The sequence below is a fragment of the Haliotis rubra genome, unplaced genomic scaffold (assembly GCF_003918875.1).
Source record: "Haliotis rubra isolate DU_JTF1 unplaced genomic scaffold, ASM391887v1 Scf259, whole genome shotgun sequence".
Lineage (NCBI taxonomy): Eukaryota > Metazoa > Mollusca > Gastropoda > Lepetellida > Haliotidae > Haliotis > Haliotis rubra.
The window spans coordinates 236201-254939 of NW_025766658.1; the positions used below are offsets into that span (position 1 = coordinate 236201).

At 41.2% G+C, this 18739-nt stretch overlaps 1 protein-coding gene across 1 annotated transcript in view; it reads right to left on the reverse strand.

The window, feature by feature from the left end:
- LOC124279933 overlaps positions 1 to 18739 on the reverse strand; it is a 37685-nt gene that overhangs the window by 4347 nt on the left and 14599 nt on the right. Inside the window, exons 2-17 of the mRNA XM_046715809.1 lie at positions 13847 to 14127; positions 13354 to 13572; positions 12134 to 12322; positions 11262 to 11480; positions 10343 to 10549; positions 9504 to 9827; positions 8603 to 8802; positions 7849 to 7937; positions 7065 to 7260; positions 6582 to 6702; positions 5444 to 5890; positions 4590 to 4798; positions 3484 to 3575; positions 2411 to 2597; positions 1704 to 1824; positions 964 to 1187 (exon numbers count right to left, since the gene is read on the reverse strand). Of these exons, the coding sequence (XP_046571765.1) occupies positions 964 to 1187; positions 1704 to 1824; positions 2411 to 2597; positions 3484 to 3575; positions 4590 to 4798; positions 5444 to 5890; positions 6582 to 6702; positions 7065 to 7260; positions 7849 to 7937; positions 8603 to 8802; positions 9504 to 9827; positions 10343 to 10549; positions 11262 to 11480; positions 12134 to 12322; positions 13354 to 13572; positions 13847 to 14126 (3324 nt within the window). The 5' untranslated portion in view covers position 14127. The remainder of the gene's footprint in view (positions 1 to 963; positions 1188 to 1703; positions 1825 to 2410; positions 2598 to 3483; positions 3576 to 4589; positions 4799 to 5443; positions 5891 to 6581; positions 6703 to 7064; positions 7261 to 7848; positions 7938 to 8602; positions 8803 to 9503; positions 9828 to 10342; positions 10550 to 11261; positions 11481 to 12133; positions 12323 to 13353; positions 13573 to 13846; positions 14128 to 18739) is intronic.

Consider the following 18739-nt stretch of genomic DNA (forward strand, 5'->3'; position numbering starts at 1 on the left):
GGGTGTTATAAGATTGAAACTATTGGGTAAATAAGTAGATATTGTTTCAGGACGTCTTTAGCGTAATTCAAATGGGATATCATTTGTTTCCAGCACGGTACCCACGTAGGGATTCGAACTCGTATCTTCAGTATGACGAGCGAACACTTTAACCAATAAGCTGCCCCAGCACCCAAACCGCATGTAACTTGCAGGAACAAGAAGAATGAGGACTATTTGTATGGATATACTACTTCTTTATTCTATATGGGCGACGTTTCGACATAGATTCTAATGTCGTTGTCAAGCAAGTGGTGATATAGGCGACGTTTCGACATAGATTCTAATATCGTTGTCAAGCAAATGGTGATATAGGCGACATTTTGACATAGATTCTAATGTCGGTGTCAAGCAAGTGGTGATATAGGCGACGTTTCGACATAGATTCTAATATCGTTGTCAAGCAAATGGTGATATAGGCGACATTTTGACATAGATTCTAATGTCGGTGTCAAGCAAGTGGTGATATAGGCGACGTTTCGACATAGATTCTAATGTAGTTGTCAAGCAAGTGGTGATATAGGCGACGTTTCGACATAGATTCTAATGTAGTTGTCAAGCAAGTGGTGATATAGGCGACGTTTCGACATAGATTCTAATGTCGTTGTCAAGCAAGGGAAGAGGGAAAATGGCGTGTTGCAGGGAACATATTTTAGTTATAAGAGAACACTGCAACAGAACTGCCATCACGACAACCCTGTACTACCTTAATACTCGTTAAAGGTTTGCGACTGCATGAAAAGAGAAATGGTGTTCACCCTTTTCGTTAACACCTGGTGTCATCAAGGATGTTCAGTGATCAATTCATAATAATCATCATTACATAATCTATTACACCGCATGGAATTTGTTCAGCAGTTAATTCAGTCTGGTTAAATCTCACGCTGACGTTTGGTTCCCCGACGATCAAGAGAATAATCTTACTTCCTCGGTGAGGACCTTGTTGACCAGCCATCTGGTCTGGACGCATGACCCCTGTCCACCCCTCCAGCTGCCGTCGCTTGAGCACGTGATGGTGTCGGTGTCGCCACAGAAGGTGAAGTCTGGGACACACTCGTACGTTGCCGTACCTCCCAGGGTGCGGTCCTCTGCTACCACGGTACTGTGAACCTTCAGCTGTGGGGGAGGGCAGGTTGGCATCCCGGTCACTGGGACATAAGGTGGGAGTCAGGCTAGGGGAGGGTTGACAATCATTCAAACCATTTTGACAAAAACAACTTCAGGACGTATCAAAATCTGGATATCTACACAAAAGATTCCTTTCCGAAAGTCCTCTTCTCTGCTTGGAGGTATATATTATTTTGGTTTCGCTATACAATTTCAACAAACATATCAAAGTTGATATTGTATAAAAATATCTATTCAGTCTCTGGATAATTTCTGGATAATGCCTACGTTGAGCAGTACAAAAAATTTAGAAATCAATACCAGTGTTGGCCCACATGAGCTTTCTGGATATAATTCTGAATATCAAACCATACGAAATATTAGAATATCACTAACAATCTTGTGCCATACACAATATCTAGATATCAATACCGATGCTAAGACCTGCGACATATGAGAATATCTATACCACTTGTAAGACATGTTATATGTCTAAATGTTTTTACCAAGTTTGAGCCACATAACAAATCATTCCACTGTTGAGCCGAGTGACCTACCTGTTGGTGCCAGCTCCGCCCTCTTCATCATCTCGAAACCATCAACATCCACCTTCTGCACCTTCTTCCAGGCTGTGTCGGTGTGGTTGAACGTCCCGGCTAGCTGCCCATCCACGTACACCTAGAAATACACGGACCGGTCAGTGAGAGATCTCAGTGAGATATCTGTGAGAGATCGGAAAGACATAGATGAGTAAGATACCAACCTCGTAGATCTAGAAACACACAGATCAGTCAGCCTTTGGCCTCCATACTGATTCGGCGATGCATGTAGTAAAAGTAAATGTGTCTAGGACTTCAGTCCTGCCCCACAACGAAGCACGTGTGATCCATGTGGTCTCACCTTAGGCTAGTGAGTTTGTTCAGAGTTGCCTCTGTTAACCCAGCAGAAAATGGGTATCAGGCGGGATAAGTCATGTGACTATAACCTTCTAGTGCCTAACAGACAGCTTGGGTTATCTAGGGTAATAATGTGCTGTGATTTGATTGTTAGCGCTATGAACATACCTGGTGTGGAGTTTGGCGTTATATAAATGGATGCATTATTAATAAAACGCTATATATTGTCAACGAAAAGGTTGATCACAACGCCTTTCGTCCACACCAACGTCAAAAGAGTTGTTCCTGGAATATTGTTACAAGCGGTCGAAAACAGCTTAACAACTATCTGAAGATGGTCATATCGAGGTTTGACACTGTTGTATCACCTTGTAGCCTGTGTAGGAGTTATAGATGACGACGTGTCTCTCCTCTCCCGTCGTGAATGACACGCCAGGGACGTTAGCAGCGTCCATCTCCACCCCGCCCTTCACCCTATGTAAGTCAAACCCTCCTTGAAATATCGTCATCACAAGATTCATGTCCCCTGCCAGATCACTCAGTTTAATCGTAATTCTGAAAACAGAAAGGAATTCATTGTTAGATATTACCCCTACAGATTGAAACCAAGAGTTAGATGTTTGGTTTGTTGTTTAAAGCCGCACTCAGCAATATTCCAGCAAATATTGCAGTGGTCTGTAAATAATCTAGCCTGGACCAGACAATCTAGTGATCAACATCATGAGCACCGATCTACGCAATTGGGATACGATGACATGTGTCAACCAGGGCCTCCTTTCACCAAGCAATAAGTTGATCGTAAGTCACTAAGGTAACCTTAGTGCAATGTTAAAGAATGGGAGTTAAGGTTAACCTTAGTAAAAGGAGACCCAGGTCAGTGAGTCTCACCATCTGATCCCGTTAGTCGCCTCTTGCGACAGGCATGGGTTGCTGAAGATCAATTCTAACCCGGATCTTCACGGGTCAAGTCCACAAATGACCACTATATGAGTAAATCATTTATGTATAACAACTAAATTGCTTGTAAGACGTTTCATCATTCTGTGTGCAAACATGTAAACACATAACATGTGTATGATCTGACGGGATAAACAAAATGTACACATGAGTTTGATGGGAGTACAACGCAAGCAAACAAGAAGTGGTTATTCGTGTCGTGTTTTGGATACGGGTCTCAGTATTGAAACTTGAACCTTGGTAGGATGTAAGCAGTCCTTTATCGTTATTATCGTTTGCTTTTTGTATGTTTTTACTTTCTTTTGTATTTTTTCTTTCTTTTTTTTCAAATTTGTTTGTTCGTTAGTTTATTTTTGTTTTCAATCTAATCCTAACGCAAATGTGTACATTTCACCTGAAGACAGGGAAGTGGCAAGAGAAGCCTTGATTAGACGTTACAAGCAGTACAGAAGTTGTTATCCAGACAATGATACACGCCACCTACTTTTGAGATCCTTTCATTAAATGGAGCGACACTGCCGACGTCTCTTGAAACCTGCACTTCAACTTCAACATGGATGATCGACCGACGGGTGGCTGAAGACGTCAACAGAGAAATGTCATGTCTGACACACGCAAGTTAACTTATATCAGCTTACATTTGTTCATGGATGTGTGAAGACAGGAAGTGAACGAGAATGATTTAGCAATATTCCAGCAATGGGCTTCACACATTGTATACATTGTCCAGAAGGAATACTGGAAGAATACGGACCTCCCGTCGAATGAACGTGTAGCACGTGGTCCCGCGTTCAGCGTTCATGCCACAGGTGAAGTTAAGGAGCATTGATTGCTGACAGCAGCTGAACGGGAGATCGTTTTTTGACAAAATTGACGCCTTACAGTTTTAAGGGAGTACGTCCTTCCCCACAATATTACATGAGGTGTCCCCACAGGCAAGTGACCTGCTGGACATACGCCTATATCGACCCACCAGTGAACCCAGTACTGGGCACCCGGTAGGATCATTTAGTGACGATGTTGTTAACCTTCAAGCGCCAAACGTAAGTAAGTTATGATATAAGGGAGAAGGGAATGAAATTCAAGTGCACTCTGTCGGGCAAAAGTGTGTGCTTTGAGCACATTAGAATTGGGAAAGAACATACAATTAACATTTTTTTCAAACGAATGGTGTAACTTACTTGTGTAAAACTTTCCATTTTTATCACTCGATAATAGTCTTTAAAATTTGATGAATTTATTATTTAGATATAGTTGCTTGGCTTCGGAAACAGTTTTTCGTGATCAAGGTGACGTGGGCTTTTTACGATTGTGCACAATTAAGATTACCCTTTAGTACATAGGCTCGGGGAAATTCAGATAAGATACCTTTATGTGTTTCATAATAAATATTTCTCATTATTTCAAGTCAAAATGAAAATCCAGGGCGGGTGGGTGATAGGAAATCGGACATCTGTATTAGATACCCCATCATCCACAGTGACTATGACATCAGTGGCGTCTCCCTGTGTTTCTACCCAGAAGCATGCATTGCAAAACTAACTGACAGTATCAATTCCTGGAATAATCTCTTTACAAATCAGCACCCACCTTCTGAATATTATTATATATGGATTTCACGCATGTTCCCATAAGCCCCTTCCACAGATTGTCTTTGGCACATGTCATCTTATCCGAGGTTCCGCAAAAGGCGAAGTCCTCCGAACACCGGTATTGTACCTCGGCAGTTTCCGGCAGGAGAAGGGGAATACTGTTAGTCATTGCACGTGGCGAACCACACCGCTCGATGTCGGGCTGAGCTGGAGCAGAAAGTAACAGTTGAACTTTCAACTCTGGGTGTATTGGTCATTAGTCACGCCGCGGTCAACAGTATTGCAGTTTCGGGTGAGTGAGTGATTTGGGTTTGACGCTGTTTTGAGCGATGTCTTATTTTATTGCTTCCTGTCAGCTCTACGACTAAAGCCGGAAGTGACGCAGGTTTCAGACATTAAAATACATGAGCACGACGATGGCGCCTACAAACCTTAAAACAGGACGAAGCGGGATTCCAACCCTTGATTACAATTTTCTGATATGTCCATAGGACCGCAGTTGTATCATCCATTAAAACATCAAAGACTCCTTGTGAACCAGCCACATCACGAAGGCTAATCACACGTTCCAACATTTATTGCTTTACTAACAAGCACAATTTCCAAACAATTTTCCTTACTGAGAAAAGAATGAGGAACGTTGAACCTATAATTCCCCTTATATTAATGAGTTTTGACAGCTGAAGTACACATAAATTGACATTGACGTGAGTGCAGTATTGATTAACGACCCAATCATCACAAAATTTCATAAGATTATTTTCCAAAATAATAGTCATCCCTTTTTTGTTCCGGATATATCTGGTGAATAATATATTGCGTTTTTAAATATTTGAACATATTAATACTTACATATACTCCATCGTGCCTTGCCCTTGTTTGACATAACGGTAACTTTCTGTAATACGCCTTCACCCAAATCTGTTGATGGTCGGTAACCAGCACCATTGAATATGAGGTCGGCCTCGGGACTGTCCACAAAACCAGTTCCAACATTGAATTTCACAGGGTTCGTGCTGTACATGGAAACCCAGAATTGTCTAGACTCTCCACACGCTAGAGGACTGTGCCTCTTGGTCATCACTGAACATGTGCTGCAAGCCGTGACTGTGGACACGGTGTTACCGTTGCTGCCGATGTTGATGGTGATGGTGTCGACATCCGACGACGAAAGACTTAATGTGACGGTGATGTCTTCACATGCCTCGACTCCGAAGGTGAAAAAGTTGCCGTCGATCATGTAGCCTCTTGTTGAGAGGTCTACGGCGGAACTGCCATCAGTTTCCAACTGTAGAATATCTGGTTTAACAATAAATGATGTTGGTATTGACAAAGCATCAGAATAAAGTGGGCCAAAGAATTACCTCCCTTTATAGCAGCTTAAAAGCTAAGGGAAGGGAGAATAATTTTAAACAATATTCCAGCCTTATGCCAGCATTCTAGACCAACCAGTGATTGATATTATGACGCCCACACTGTGGAGTTACGATGTCACACAATGAGCCAAGACTGGTAGAGATATGTAGTTCTGAACTGAAAGAGACGTAGCTTTTTGATGATGAATAAGATAATCGCCCAAAATAACCTGCCATTCCCTTTATTAGATAACACCCTAAAGGACTCACTTTCTTTAATTACATTTTCCCACGGTGCAGAGAAAAATCCTAATTTTCAAGATTATTTAATGACTGAATTGTTACTGTTGTTTGTTTGTAGAGTACCCACATGTATCAGATACCTTGGTCCAGGTATTGTACTCCGATTGTATGCTCATTGTACCCTGGATCCATTCACTACTAGAGCTGATTTTGCGTCCAATTCTACGTACCACATATCGGTTACAGCTGGAGAAATTCTGAAGAAACCCTAATTAAGTTCGTGACTTCCGGGACGGCGCTTTTGTAGCGAATGAGTCAAGGGTGTTATCAATAGAGTGGACATACAATACACTGGATTGTTCAACATTCTAGGATGATAAGCGACAACCTACTTGAGTGTGTTATGTCCAGTCTGCTGCCCATCTGCAAACCTTGGTCCAGCACGATACGGTCAGCTGTGGTTGGTGGTTCAGCATAGGGGACGGGTGCTATGTGGACGTCGTTAATATATACCTGGAAAGAAGTTCGAATTATTGTATTCTGCAGCACATGAAATAGGTTCCATTGTAATTATATGAACCAAATGCTCTTTCACGTTACCAAGTGCAAACGTACATAAAAATCCTTCTTCAAAACATCTATTAAAGGTTTTCAAGTTTTATGATGAAGTTGATTTTTTACTTTATTTTCTTAATATTTTTCGAAAACACAGAATGCTTCCAGCCTACTTTCGTGAAATATAATAAAAATAAAATAAAACAGCAAGCTGACAGGCGGTGATAAAACAGCATTAGTGTTAGGAGCTAGATAATTTCGATAGCATAGCCTGTAATCGTATACAGCTATATACTAGTAATTGACAAATATGTACTCACAAAATATTCATTCATTCCTAGGCGCACGTTCAGGTCAAGGCCATCTCCAGGATACAGGTCAATGTCCTTTGACCCCTCTATAACAGTATTTGACGCTACCGTGCGACTGACCTCCACACGGCAAGGTGGCGTTGAATCCACGAAGGTGAAGGTTACTTCTAGAAGTGGACTATTTCCCTTCATGAGGTTAAAGCTTCTGAAATGCAATGTTTGGTAAATTGAACCTTGTTATCATTAATTGATATGTATTCCCAAATGGAGCCCATACTGCACGCTATTAGCTAGTCATTTTGCTTTGCCTTAAATGCCATTAGATACCATCACGGAGTAGAGAAATACCAGCAGATTTCCAAACTGCGAGACGTATTTGTGCGCTCGGTGTAGTTCACCTTTTACTCAGCTACCAATTGAGGATGGAAATTATACTTCCACTTGAGGGCTGAACTTAGTGGACAAGCATTAGATCCTCGAAGGCCTTCGGACTTATTTACTGCCTTTGAAAACCTTTCCTCAAAGTGTTGTTTTTTTTTCTCGATTTTAATTGTTGAGTTTCATATTCCGAAAACAATTTATTACGAAACAAGTTACGTCAACCAATGCAACCTCTTGTCAGTCCATTGTGATAGACCACGAAGACTGACAGCAGAACATAAGTCATAACATAACGTATCACATAATAGCGACAACCATTATATTCGGATTTTTGAGTGCTGAGAAATCTGAAAGCACATCGTATCTCCTTATTATAACGAGGACTGTGATAGTTGGAGTGGTGAGGACGTACGTGGAGTTAAAGCTGCTGAGGATGCCCATCACCTGGATCCGAGTCCAGGGCTTCAGGGGACACCCGATCTGGATGTCGGAGACCGTCAGCTGGAACGAACATGTTATACAGACTTAATCACTTCAACAACCAATCAAGGTATTACATTGCTCCGATACAAAAATATCATTTATCATGAGTGACTGAGTACGGTTTTGGAATATTCAATAATTTTATTCGCCATAAATTGTATTCAGGGAGCGTACTGCAATGAGATATTGAACCCACCTGTGTGACCAGTGAACGCTCTCACAGCTAGGATACCTAATACTAGCTCCCGAATGTGATGTATTAAAACCAGTCCAACATGATGGTTCAAGTTAGTTCTCTTAGAATCATCTATGAAGAAAAGACATATTGGACACCCAATCGCAACAACCAGCAAACTAAGGAAGCAGTTTATAAATTCGACGTCATGTAAAGCCTTCATATATATTCCTTACGTTTGGGGGTGGTGGGTTAGGCTAGTGGTTAAAACGTTCGCTCGTCACGCCGAAGATCCGGGTTCGATTCCCCACATGGGTACAATGTGTTAAGCCCATTTCTGGTGTCCCCCGCCGTGATGTTGCTGGAATATTGCTAAAAAGCGGCGTAATTCTAATCTCACTCACTCACCCCTTACGTTTGAGTGAGAGTTAGACTGACTCCTGTCACTAAACAAATCAAACTTTCAGAGTAAGAAGTAAATACACAACAGGTGTAACAAAGTGCTTACCGGCGGGCCCCACACGTTCTGTACACACCGGCCAGGTGGTTGTTGCCACCTGTCCCCTTCACACGTTCCCATGGCAGCAACTCCACATATCGCGTGGCCAGTCGGGCATGTGTATGAAGCTCTGGTAATTCCCGCGGAATAGGAAAGGGAGACAATTCTGTTTGACTGGTCGTTCGGAGGAGGAAAACAGTATTTGTTTGCTGCAAAACGAGTTCAATCTTTGAGTAAGGTAAAGTTGGGAGAGAAAATGAAGCTGAGTAGTATATAGAGATGACAAGAGGTGTGAAGCGTATATAATTCATCATTTCAGCATTAGTAAGCGAGCTTGGGTGAACGCCGCTCTGAAAGTAGTCCAATTATATCACAGCACCATGTGGGAGGTAAATGTGAAGTGGAGCATATCGTTGACGCTTACCACTTTGAAATAATGCACGAGCATGGAAATGTTGCTGACAAACTAAGAACCATAATCGGGGCGAATCTGATAAGAATCATTATTAAGTCTCTGGTGCGGCAAAGGGACACAACTCTGCCAAGCCAATTTCGTTTCAGTATTTTAAACGTTGGCTTCACTTTGAAGAAATATTTGTTCCCACGAACATTTTCCGGTAGTCATATTATATCTGTCTGATTTTAGGCAAGTTGATGTTATTCGACTCTTGGTGTCCTTAGTTGATTGTCAAAATGTGACGGTGTGTATTTTCTAATTTCTTTTGTATTAGATTTTTTTGTCGGTTCTACATCCTGAACACTGAGCATGGAACAACGGTATGGAATTACCAGATTTTGTAGGCAATACATTTTCTCAAAAATATATTTTCCTGCTATATTTACGCAGATGTGCTTTACCGCATTTCCATGGAATCGATTACTTCATTTACTGATAACTGAAGTCATTTACCTGACTCAATTCTCCGTTGAAATTCTTCCAGGGCTGCTATCCTGTTGTCTCTTATACAGTCATTGTCAGTACATGTCGTCGGTGTAGTTGTTGGAGATGGAGTAGTTGTAGTTGTATCTGTTGCTGTACTAGTAGATACAGTAGTTGTTGTCGTAGTAGATGGAGGAGGTGTGGTGGTTGTGGTGGTGGTTGTTGTTTGCGTGGTAACAGTCGTCGTAGGAGTTGTTGTTGTCGAAGCTGTAAGACTTTTAGTCGTTGCAGTTGTACTGGTTGTTGTGGTCTCCCCAGACGTTGTAGGTATAGTCGTTGTAGTTGTCACAGGTACTGTAAAAAGTGCGCGGAAACAATACACTGTATGGAATCGACGGGTGATGAATTACAGGTCTTTGAATACTTAAAAACATTTGGAATTTTGATAAAATTAATAATTAATGGTGTATGGTGCCGGTATCATCCCAGGTTCCGCATTTACATAGCGTCCGCAGCGCTACGAGTTTTGTGAGCCGTCTTTCGAGAACTTATAACATAGTTACCAAGTGCCCATGATCTCGCATTTCTTCCAAAGGGCTACAATGGTATATTTTTATTTTTATTTCTTTTTTTATTATTATTTTACAAGCTTTTATCGAACCTCCTTACATGAATATTCTCAAACATCTGACACTGCAGTAAACAAGAAGATTATAGGACGCTTCATGTGATTTGATTTCAATTGGCGAGGTTGTATTCAGATGTAATAATCATCCCCATTACCAACTCCTTGCTCACCGAAATCTTACAAGTGAAATAACGTGGACCCGTCTACATGCTAGTTAAACTATTGGACTGGTTCTACTTACCGATACTTGGGTCCACGCACCTCCCCCGGTCCGCCCAGAAGACGTAGTTTCCGGCACAGTCGTCGATACTGATGGTCCTCTCGTCCTTACATTCGATGTACATGCTGCTGTCGCCCGGGAAGGCTATTTTACCGTCCATGGCTCCGACACACGTGGCTTCACATGGAATACAGGTGCCCGTGGCGCACTGACCCACAGTGTAGTCACCTGAAGTTAGACAGGTGATCAGAGGGGTCGTGGTGTGTGTCAATATCGTTGTTGATAACAAGCACACAAACAGCTGGACTAATTAACGCATGCTATGTCAGTAAAGAGCAGATTCTATAACTATTTGGGCTGAGCCCCATCCTGGCTTCGAACCCAAATTCTCAGTCAGGCTGCTAATCGCCATCACACAACTCATCTAATCCACTCAACCACCCAGGCTTCCACAACTGGTAGTCTAGATCGCGAAGTGTGTGTACCCCTCTGTAAATGACAGTGTGTGTTCACAGCTTTTGTCGTTGAGATCTGTACCAATTTATACTTTGTCAGTAGGGTACACAAAGTACGTGTTCTAGTCTGTGAAACGCCCTTTTGCTTGGAAAGTGGCTGACTTTGTGGTAATTAGGGGCCGGACTCTGAGAGTCCTGGATGGGACTGAGAAAGTATTACTGAGAAAGTGTAACGCCAGATCTGACATGCGTTACATTTGACCACTTTCTGAATGACTTTACATTTGACCACTTTCTGAATGACATGCGTTACATTTGACCACTTTCTGAATGACATACGTTACATCTGACCACTTTCTGAATGACATGCGTTACATTTGACCACTTTCTGAATGACACGCGTTACATTTGACCACTTTCTGAATGACATTGTGTATTCACATGGTATTTGTCTTCTACTGATCAATATGAGAATAATGACTCACATGGCGCCCGGGGCTCGAACCTGCTGTCACAGTTGACAGTAGTGTACTGACTGCAGGTAAACGTGCCGGAGTCCCACAGCTGGAAGTAGGGACACTCCCTCTGGTAGGGGTCGAGGGCGGGGTCCCAGGATGGCCTGCTGCAGTCGTAGTACTTGGAGCAGCTCGTGGACGCCGGGAACTTCAGGCCTGGGAGACGCTCACATATCTTGATGATCGATGCTGTAGAACAGTAGAAACGGTAGTTGTAATTATCGTTGATGGCAGCAGTCGCCGTCGTTCCAGTCATAGACGTGGTCAAAAGTAGTTGTTGTGGTTGTGGTATTAGAAATAGTAGTAAGTAGTAGTTATAGTGAGTTGTGGAATCATTTTAGGTGGATGGAGTGTTATTTTTGTTTTGTTTGTTTGTTTCCAGCTGTATGGCGTCGGTCTGTAAATAATCGACTCTGAACCAGACAATCCAGTGATCGACAGCATGAGCATTGGTATGGGGTGTTAAGAGTAACTGTGAATAGCTGCACTCGGTAATGGAGTCGTAGTCAGTGCGGTCACATATGTAGTCAGTAGCAGTAGTCGTTGTAGTCGTATCAATAGCAGCAGTATTGTGGTTGTTGTGGAGCGTTGAAACAAGCAGTTGTAAAGGATGGCCGTGGTGGAAGTATTAACTGTCAAGATACTAGTAGTAGCAGCAGCAGCAGTAGTAGTAGTTGTAGAAGTAGTAGTGTTTGGTGGTAGTAGAAGTAGTTCGATTCGAATACGTCGAAGTAGCAGCCTTCGCGATGGTAGTAGTACTCCACAATCCCAGGCAACTTATTGCAAGGTGCATTAGTATTACTTTAAATATGACCATTTACAAGTAAATGTATCAACGTTACCTTTGACATCCTCTGAGCACTGAAGAATTACAGGGTCAAACACCATTTCCCCCGTACACGTTGATCTGGACACCACGAGCTGAGAGGCGCACTCTAGGTAGTCAGGAAGGAAGAGTCTGCCAACCACTGGGTTCTTGCCGTCGGGAAGACCCTTGCACGCCTCGTCCAGACACTCAAGCTGGTAGGAACCTGGGTGTACAAAACAGTGGGGACTTACACCAACTATTGTTGGAATTTTAACTTATCTCTAAAATAAAACACTGGATGACGTGCATCGTTTTGGGTCTAAACGGAATCAACGACGCATTACCAAGAGGAATCTTTTACACATTCTTGTCTCACTTATGAACAAATGTAAGGAGTAGTCTTGCACCTGGAAATATACTGGTCATAAGTTCACTCCGTAAAAGACCGACAAGAATATTTAGACGGATGCTGCTGATCAAATCCCCCTATGTTTAACAATGTAAGTAGTCTCTTTCCCTAAATGTGAGAGCATTTTCCTCTTCACACAATTGAGTGCTAGGGACATTTATATAGACACTCGCGGGATATGCTCTGTGGTTGAGACAATTTACTGATTGTCGTATAAGCAACTGTTTACTTGCCTGCTCATAAGATAGCTTAATTCCTCCAAGAGTGCCGATCTACCTTCATAAGTTCTTCATAAGTCATACAAAACCTGATCTAGTTCTAACAAAGGTTTTGCCACAGAGTTACTTACTAGCACCCTGGACAATGTATTGCCTTTTATGAATTATAGCCTCTGTACTACTTAACTTTTGTACAGTGTCGAGTAACATATAGTTCAGGATTCTAGACCGGTATTCTAGAGTCCGGTTGGCTAGCTGCACTTGCACCTAGAGCTGAAGTAGGATACAACTTCTGGACTCGATTTACCATGTAGAGTTTGCATCAACTCTGGGGTTTTTGTTGTTGTTTTTTTTGGTTTTTTTGTTTGTTTGTTTGTTGTTGTTTTGGTTTGTTTGGGTTTGGGGGGTTTTTTTGGTTGTTGTTGTTTTGTTTTTGTTTTTTGTTATTTTTTTGGGGGTGGGTGGGGGTGTTGTTAATAACTGTATTCGTATTTTTATAACTTCTAAAGTTGTTTGGATACCACATCCAATGTCTGATTGAATTATAAAAACAATGACAGAATTATAGGACTACCACATGTACATTTTCTCCGTTCAATACCATGCAGATAAGTATGGCATACTCACATTTATCACGAGGTCTGGGACTGTCTCCGCATTTGGCATCTCCCGGCTCCTTACATATTTGTTCATATTTGTCAAACAGCAGGGGGTATTTGCACTCGTTCTCATACAGGCCCAGGCCAAACTGGGGAACCACTTGGCTGCAGTCGTAGAACATGGCACAGCTCTTGGGGTGAAGGAACTTCAGACCAGGCATTCCAGGGCAAAACATTTTAGCTCTCTCTGAAAACATTTAGGCTTCAATTCTAAAATATTTGTTTAATGTTCACGATGCCTAGATAGGAATACCGCTATTTCCAATAGTTCTTACTCCAGTTTTGAGGAAATAAAACAGAGTTAAACAAAAACATAATGGTTCTATATTAATTTCTTTACTTTCCTGATTTCTGGTTTAGTGCAAATTAGTTACATACCATAAATCACACCAAATAGTTTATCTTTATTTTTTACGGTGTGCTGACTAATAAATAATAGTGTCCGCTGTTTCTGTGATTACCTTCTGGATATCTGCAAGGTCCTGAGACAGGCGGTGACACGCAGGTCTGCTGTACCGGGTCAAACACCAAGCTGGTAGCACAGTTAGTCCATATAGCAAAATAATGGTTACACTGCACGAAGCCATTGCAGTCCCATGGGACGGCCATCAACCCAGTCTTTGGTCGTGGTTTACACATGTAGTTCAACTCCATCACGTAGCCGTTCTTCAGACCATTGATCAATTGAATGAAGAACAGCATGGGAACCATTGCAACACACCACAACTGGACAGTAGCCATCCTGCAAGACAACGTGGATATGGATAACAGCTTAGCAAATATTGTAACACAACTGTTCTTTGCTTGATTGGTGTTTAACGCCACACTCACCACTTTCCTAGCTGTATATATGACTATTTATGTAAATAGTCGAGTCTGGACTAGACAATCCAGTGATTGACATCATGAGCCTCGATCGACGCAGTTGGGAAACAACGACATGCATCAACCAAGAGGGGGCTTGACCACACGCTTCCATTAGTTGCCTCTTACGACAAGCATGGTTTGTGGAAGACAAATTCTGACCCGGATCTAGCTATGATTCACAAAGTTTCATTACAAAAAGTGGGAACGTTGGTCCAAGGGAGGACATCTTCAGTCTTCAGTTCATTGTATAAAACAGGAAAACCAAGATCCTAGATCCAGGAAGCACTCAATAGAATACAATGTTCTATATTCATTGGTGTAGTGGTTAGAGCTTCCGCCCGGAGAGCGGAAGGTCGAGGGTTCGATCCCCGACCGCGTCATACCAAAAGACGTTAAAATATGGTACTTGTTGGTCCCTGCCTGGCGCTCGGCATTAATGGGTACAACAAGGACTGGTCGGCTCGGAGTCAGAGTAATGTGTCTGAGTGGGGTATTCATGCTTAACTGCGGCATGGTATCTCAGTGGGCTAGCACTATAAAACCAGCTTAAGTCTGGGGTAGTACAAGCAGCCGCACATACACATACACACGCATGCACGTCGTCATATGAGCGAAATATTCTCAATCACGACGTTAAACCCAATTTCACCTCACCTCATTTGTACTGATGAATATATGAAAAATAATTATGAAAACAGAGTTGACAAGGGCTGTATAACATTGCAATGGCATTATCCTTAAAATTGTTCAACCTGAAAGTAAGGTTTTATGAGGTACATTTGAAATACTCGCTCCGGTTCTTGTCGCCTTTAGAAGAAAACATTGATTGTTGTTAGGGTGAAGACTATTGTGTTTCCGTAAATAATTTGTGCAAAAATATTCCTTGACAGAAACGAAAACAATGAATCTTTGTAAACGGGAAGCACGAAGAGAAACCATATACAACGAATAATGACCACGAACAGGTCGGGTTAATTTATATGAAAAAGACACTGCTTATAGCATTGTGTGTTCCAGGCCATATCATGAGCAGGTGTTTATAAATCACAATGATGACTAAAGGTGTTCGTGAAAGGTGAACCTATACCATCACGTCAATGGGACCCGTCATCACATGCAAAGGCAAGTCAATTGTACACCTTAGCAAACATGAAAATGTATGGTAAAAGTCAAAAGTGGAAGTCACAACTGGAATAATTTTGGTCACTGATCAATAACATTTGAAAGTTAACAGGTGAATATATATTATGAAGGAATAACAGTTTAAACTTATATATGAGTTTATGTTATATTTGATCCGTTAAATCCATCGATTTTATCTTGGCATATGAATAAATATTTCTTTTGATATTCATGATTTTGAAACATATCGTGCCATTTGAAAATGAAAGCGACATAATTAAAATAACTTGATCTGTTCTTCCGTCAAATTCGAATTAATTTATTTCGCACATTCTGCTGACATTATGTTGTCATGGAAACATAAAACATTCATTGACTGAGTATATAGCGTGGTTTGGAGTCGATCACTTTAGTGGGAGGTTTCAAATGTATTTATATGAGGTATGTAATCTACATTGGAACTACATCGATTGTTTTTAAAAATGTACGTTTATCTCCATCATGTCAAGGCGACAAATGTGTTTTCAAACGTGATCTCTGTAAACGCGTAGTTACGTACTTATCGGCAAATACTTCTGTTAACTCAGAACATGATGTGTTCGCAATAGTATTAAACATTTTCAACATGAAATGAACTTTTGTCCCACTGGATTCGATCCAGGGTACGATGTGCGAGTGGTGCTCCTTCCATGAACATTCTCCTAGAGTGTGTATGTGTGTGGGTTGTTCTCATTCACAGGTTATCCGTTAACTTTTAAATACAAGCGACATTGTAAATAACACCACAATTTCCACTAAATTATTTGAATGTATGTGGTTTTGATATCACTAATAAAGAGGTGTTTTCCCGTCCATCCTGTCCCACAGGCGGCACCCGACATCATGTACGGCACAAAAACATACATTTGAAAATGTCCTCCTTATGTCTATATTATAAAACTTTTGAACGCTAAGCTGATTTCTTTAATGTTATAACCTTGATCAAAAGACTCGATCAAGAGTCGAGCACTTTAAAAGCTGGATAGAAAGACTTATCATCAGATTTAAACTGACCTTATGAAGACTGTATGATTTTGGCTGTACTCAGCTTAAGGGAATGTTTCCGCTATACCATGACTGGGACACCTAGAATACTTGTGAGGACTCGAACCCGGTCGTGACGAGCCAATGCTTAAACCAAAGGCCGATAAAGACCAATTTGTACCAGCTGTACTGCTAAACCAGCCATTATAAACACAGCAGCTGGTTAAGGCGGGCAGTCTGTGGTCTTATAAATATTTCCTTGCTTTCGGCTAGGATATAAATCGTAGCGACAGCAGCTTCATACCAGGATTTACATAACACCAGAAGGGAGGGTCTTGTACCGAGCACAAGCCTCGCTTTTGTGCTTACATCAATTGACTCTTTTATAGTGATTTATACCGAACCCGAAAAAATGTCTTAATGGACGACCTGAAATAAAGTGGAGTTTGATGGACAGTTAGACAGAAAAAGTGATAGATGTACGAAATGTGGCCCTTTGTTGACATTTTAGGACAATGACATACAATCTGGAATGTGTGTCGCAAATTATTAATATTTAGTGGCTGAATAATATAAGGTGTTAACACCCTTGGTGGCAAGGAAGTGCCGTCTCTGATTGACAAGGTACTTGTGTCAGGCATGAAACCACAAACACAACGGGCTTTGAACGGTCTATTCCTGTCTGTTCATGTTTGAAAAAAGTGGCCATTTACGGATTTCAAGTTAATTGAGCTGTTTGATTATAAGATTAACAGTTATGTTGAAATGTTTTCCAATCGTCATTGATTGAGGGGCAAGGGCCCCAAGCTGGTGATAAACCAGGGTCAACTCGAACCCTCTTTGATGCATATATTTTTTGTCTGTGCCAAATTCACTCCTTTAAACTGCCCCAAACGCTTCAGTTCAGAAGAATCTGCACCAAAACGTACTGAACGAAAAAGTTAGAGCTTTATGTTATTTCACTGCCTGATTACACTTCCGTTTGCAATGGTTCTAACATAGAATGTTCAGTAATTGAAAGTTTGACTTTGCTTTTATACTCTTCATGAACATTTAACATTCAATTATTGTTATGCAAAATATCTAATGTAGAATATTCAGTAAATGCAACTTTGGGTTGGCTTTGTAAAGACTTCGGGACAATTTAACTTTCATTTTTTATTATGCAATATATGAATTGTGTCGTTTTACGTCATTAGCATAGTTGTCTATTTAGTTTTTAAAGAATAGGAAACGTGTTTAACAAGTGATATCGGGCGTTTCTCTTATTCCAGTTTCAGATATTGCTTCCTCTTACACTAATAGTTTAATTACGGTTCTTTTCAGAATGTAATACGCTGACTTAATAATGTAGAATGATTTACAAACTAAGAAATACGTTAACTACTGGAATCCAACATGTAATGCTGAACAAATGGGGTGTTAGTTCCAAGCATTAACATGTTTAAACTGGTAATTTCTTTTCTTTTAGTACCTGCAAATATTACATGTTTACACTACAAAATATATTTAATGTTCAAAATAGAATCAGTCAAACCATTTCCATTACTAGCCACCGGGAAAATGACACCTAAACCCAAATGAACTGGACCTAAAACTTCTGAACGTTATCAAAATGTTAGGCTGAAGACAATACAGACGTAAGGTTCAAAACCCAGTTATGATAATATACACAAAGAACTTAATTAAGCACCCCTGTAACTTTGCAATAACAGGTTTTCAACACGTACATAAAGCTTCTCGTGATGACCACGATGGAAAAACATGAGTTTTTCTGACCCGTATGATCCTTTGACTCAGCAAAAACGACAAAATGGCTGGAATCCATGTTGATTTTATGATGATAATTGCTCATTTAAAAAAACCCCACTGATTTCCATACAAGACCATGTATGTAGAAGTATGGCCGTGGAATGTTTATTGTTGAATGTATTGGTGAATGTGAACATTCAAAATGTCATTTTGCGTGTCTCACACGATTCAAGGCCAATACCAAGTGTAACCTCCATGCGACTGTATGACAGCCAGCACTCTCCTCCTCATACCCCATGTCAGTCTCCTGATCCTCTTACTCCATTTCTCGTGTAAAGCAGCTTCCAGTTGGGCCAGGTTCTGTACAGGAAAATCCCTTTGTTGCACACGACGACTAATCATGTCCTAGAGATGCTCCAAAGGGTTAGCGGGGCGGTTGGGTAGCCTAATGGTTTAAGCGTTGGCTCGTCACGCCAAAGACCCGGGTTCGATTCCCCACATGGGTACAATGTGTGAAGCCCATTTCTGGTGTCCGCCGCCTTGATGTTGCTGGAATATTGCTAAAAGCGGTGTAAAACCAAACTCAGTCA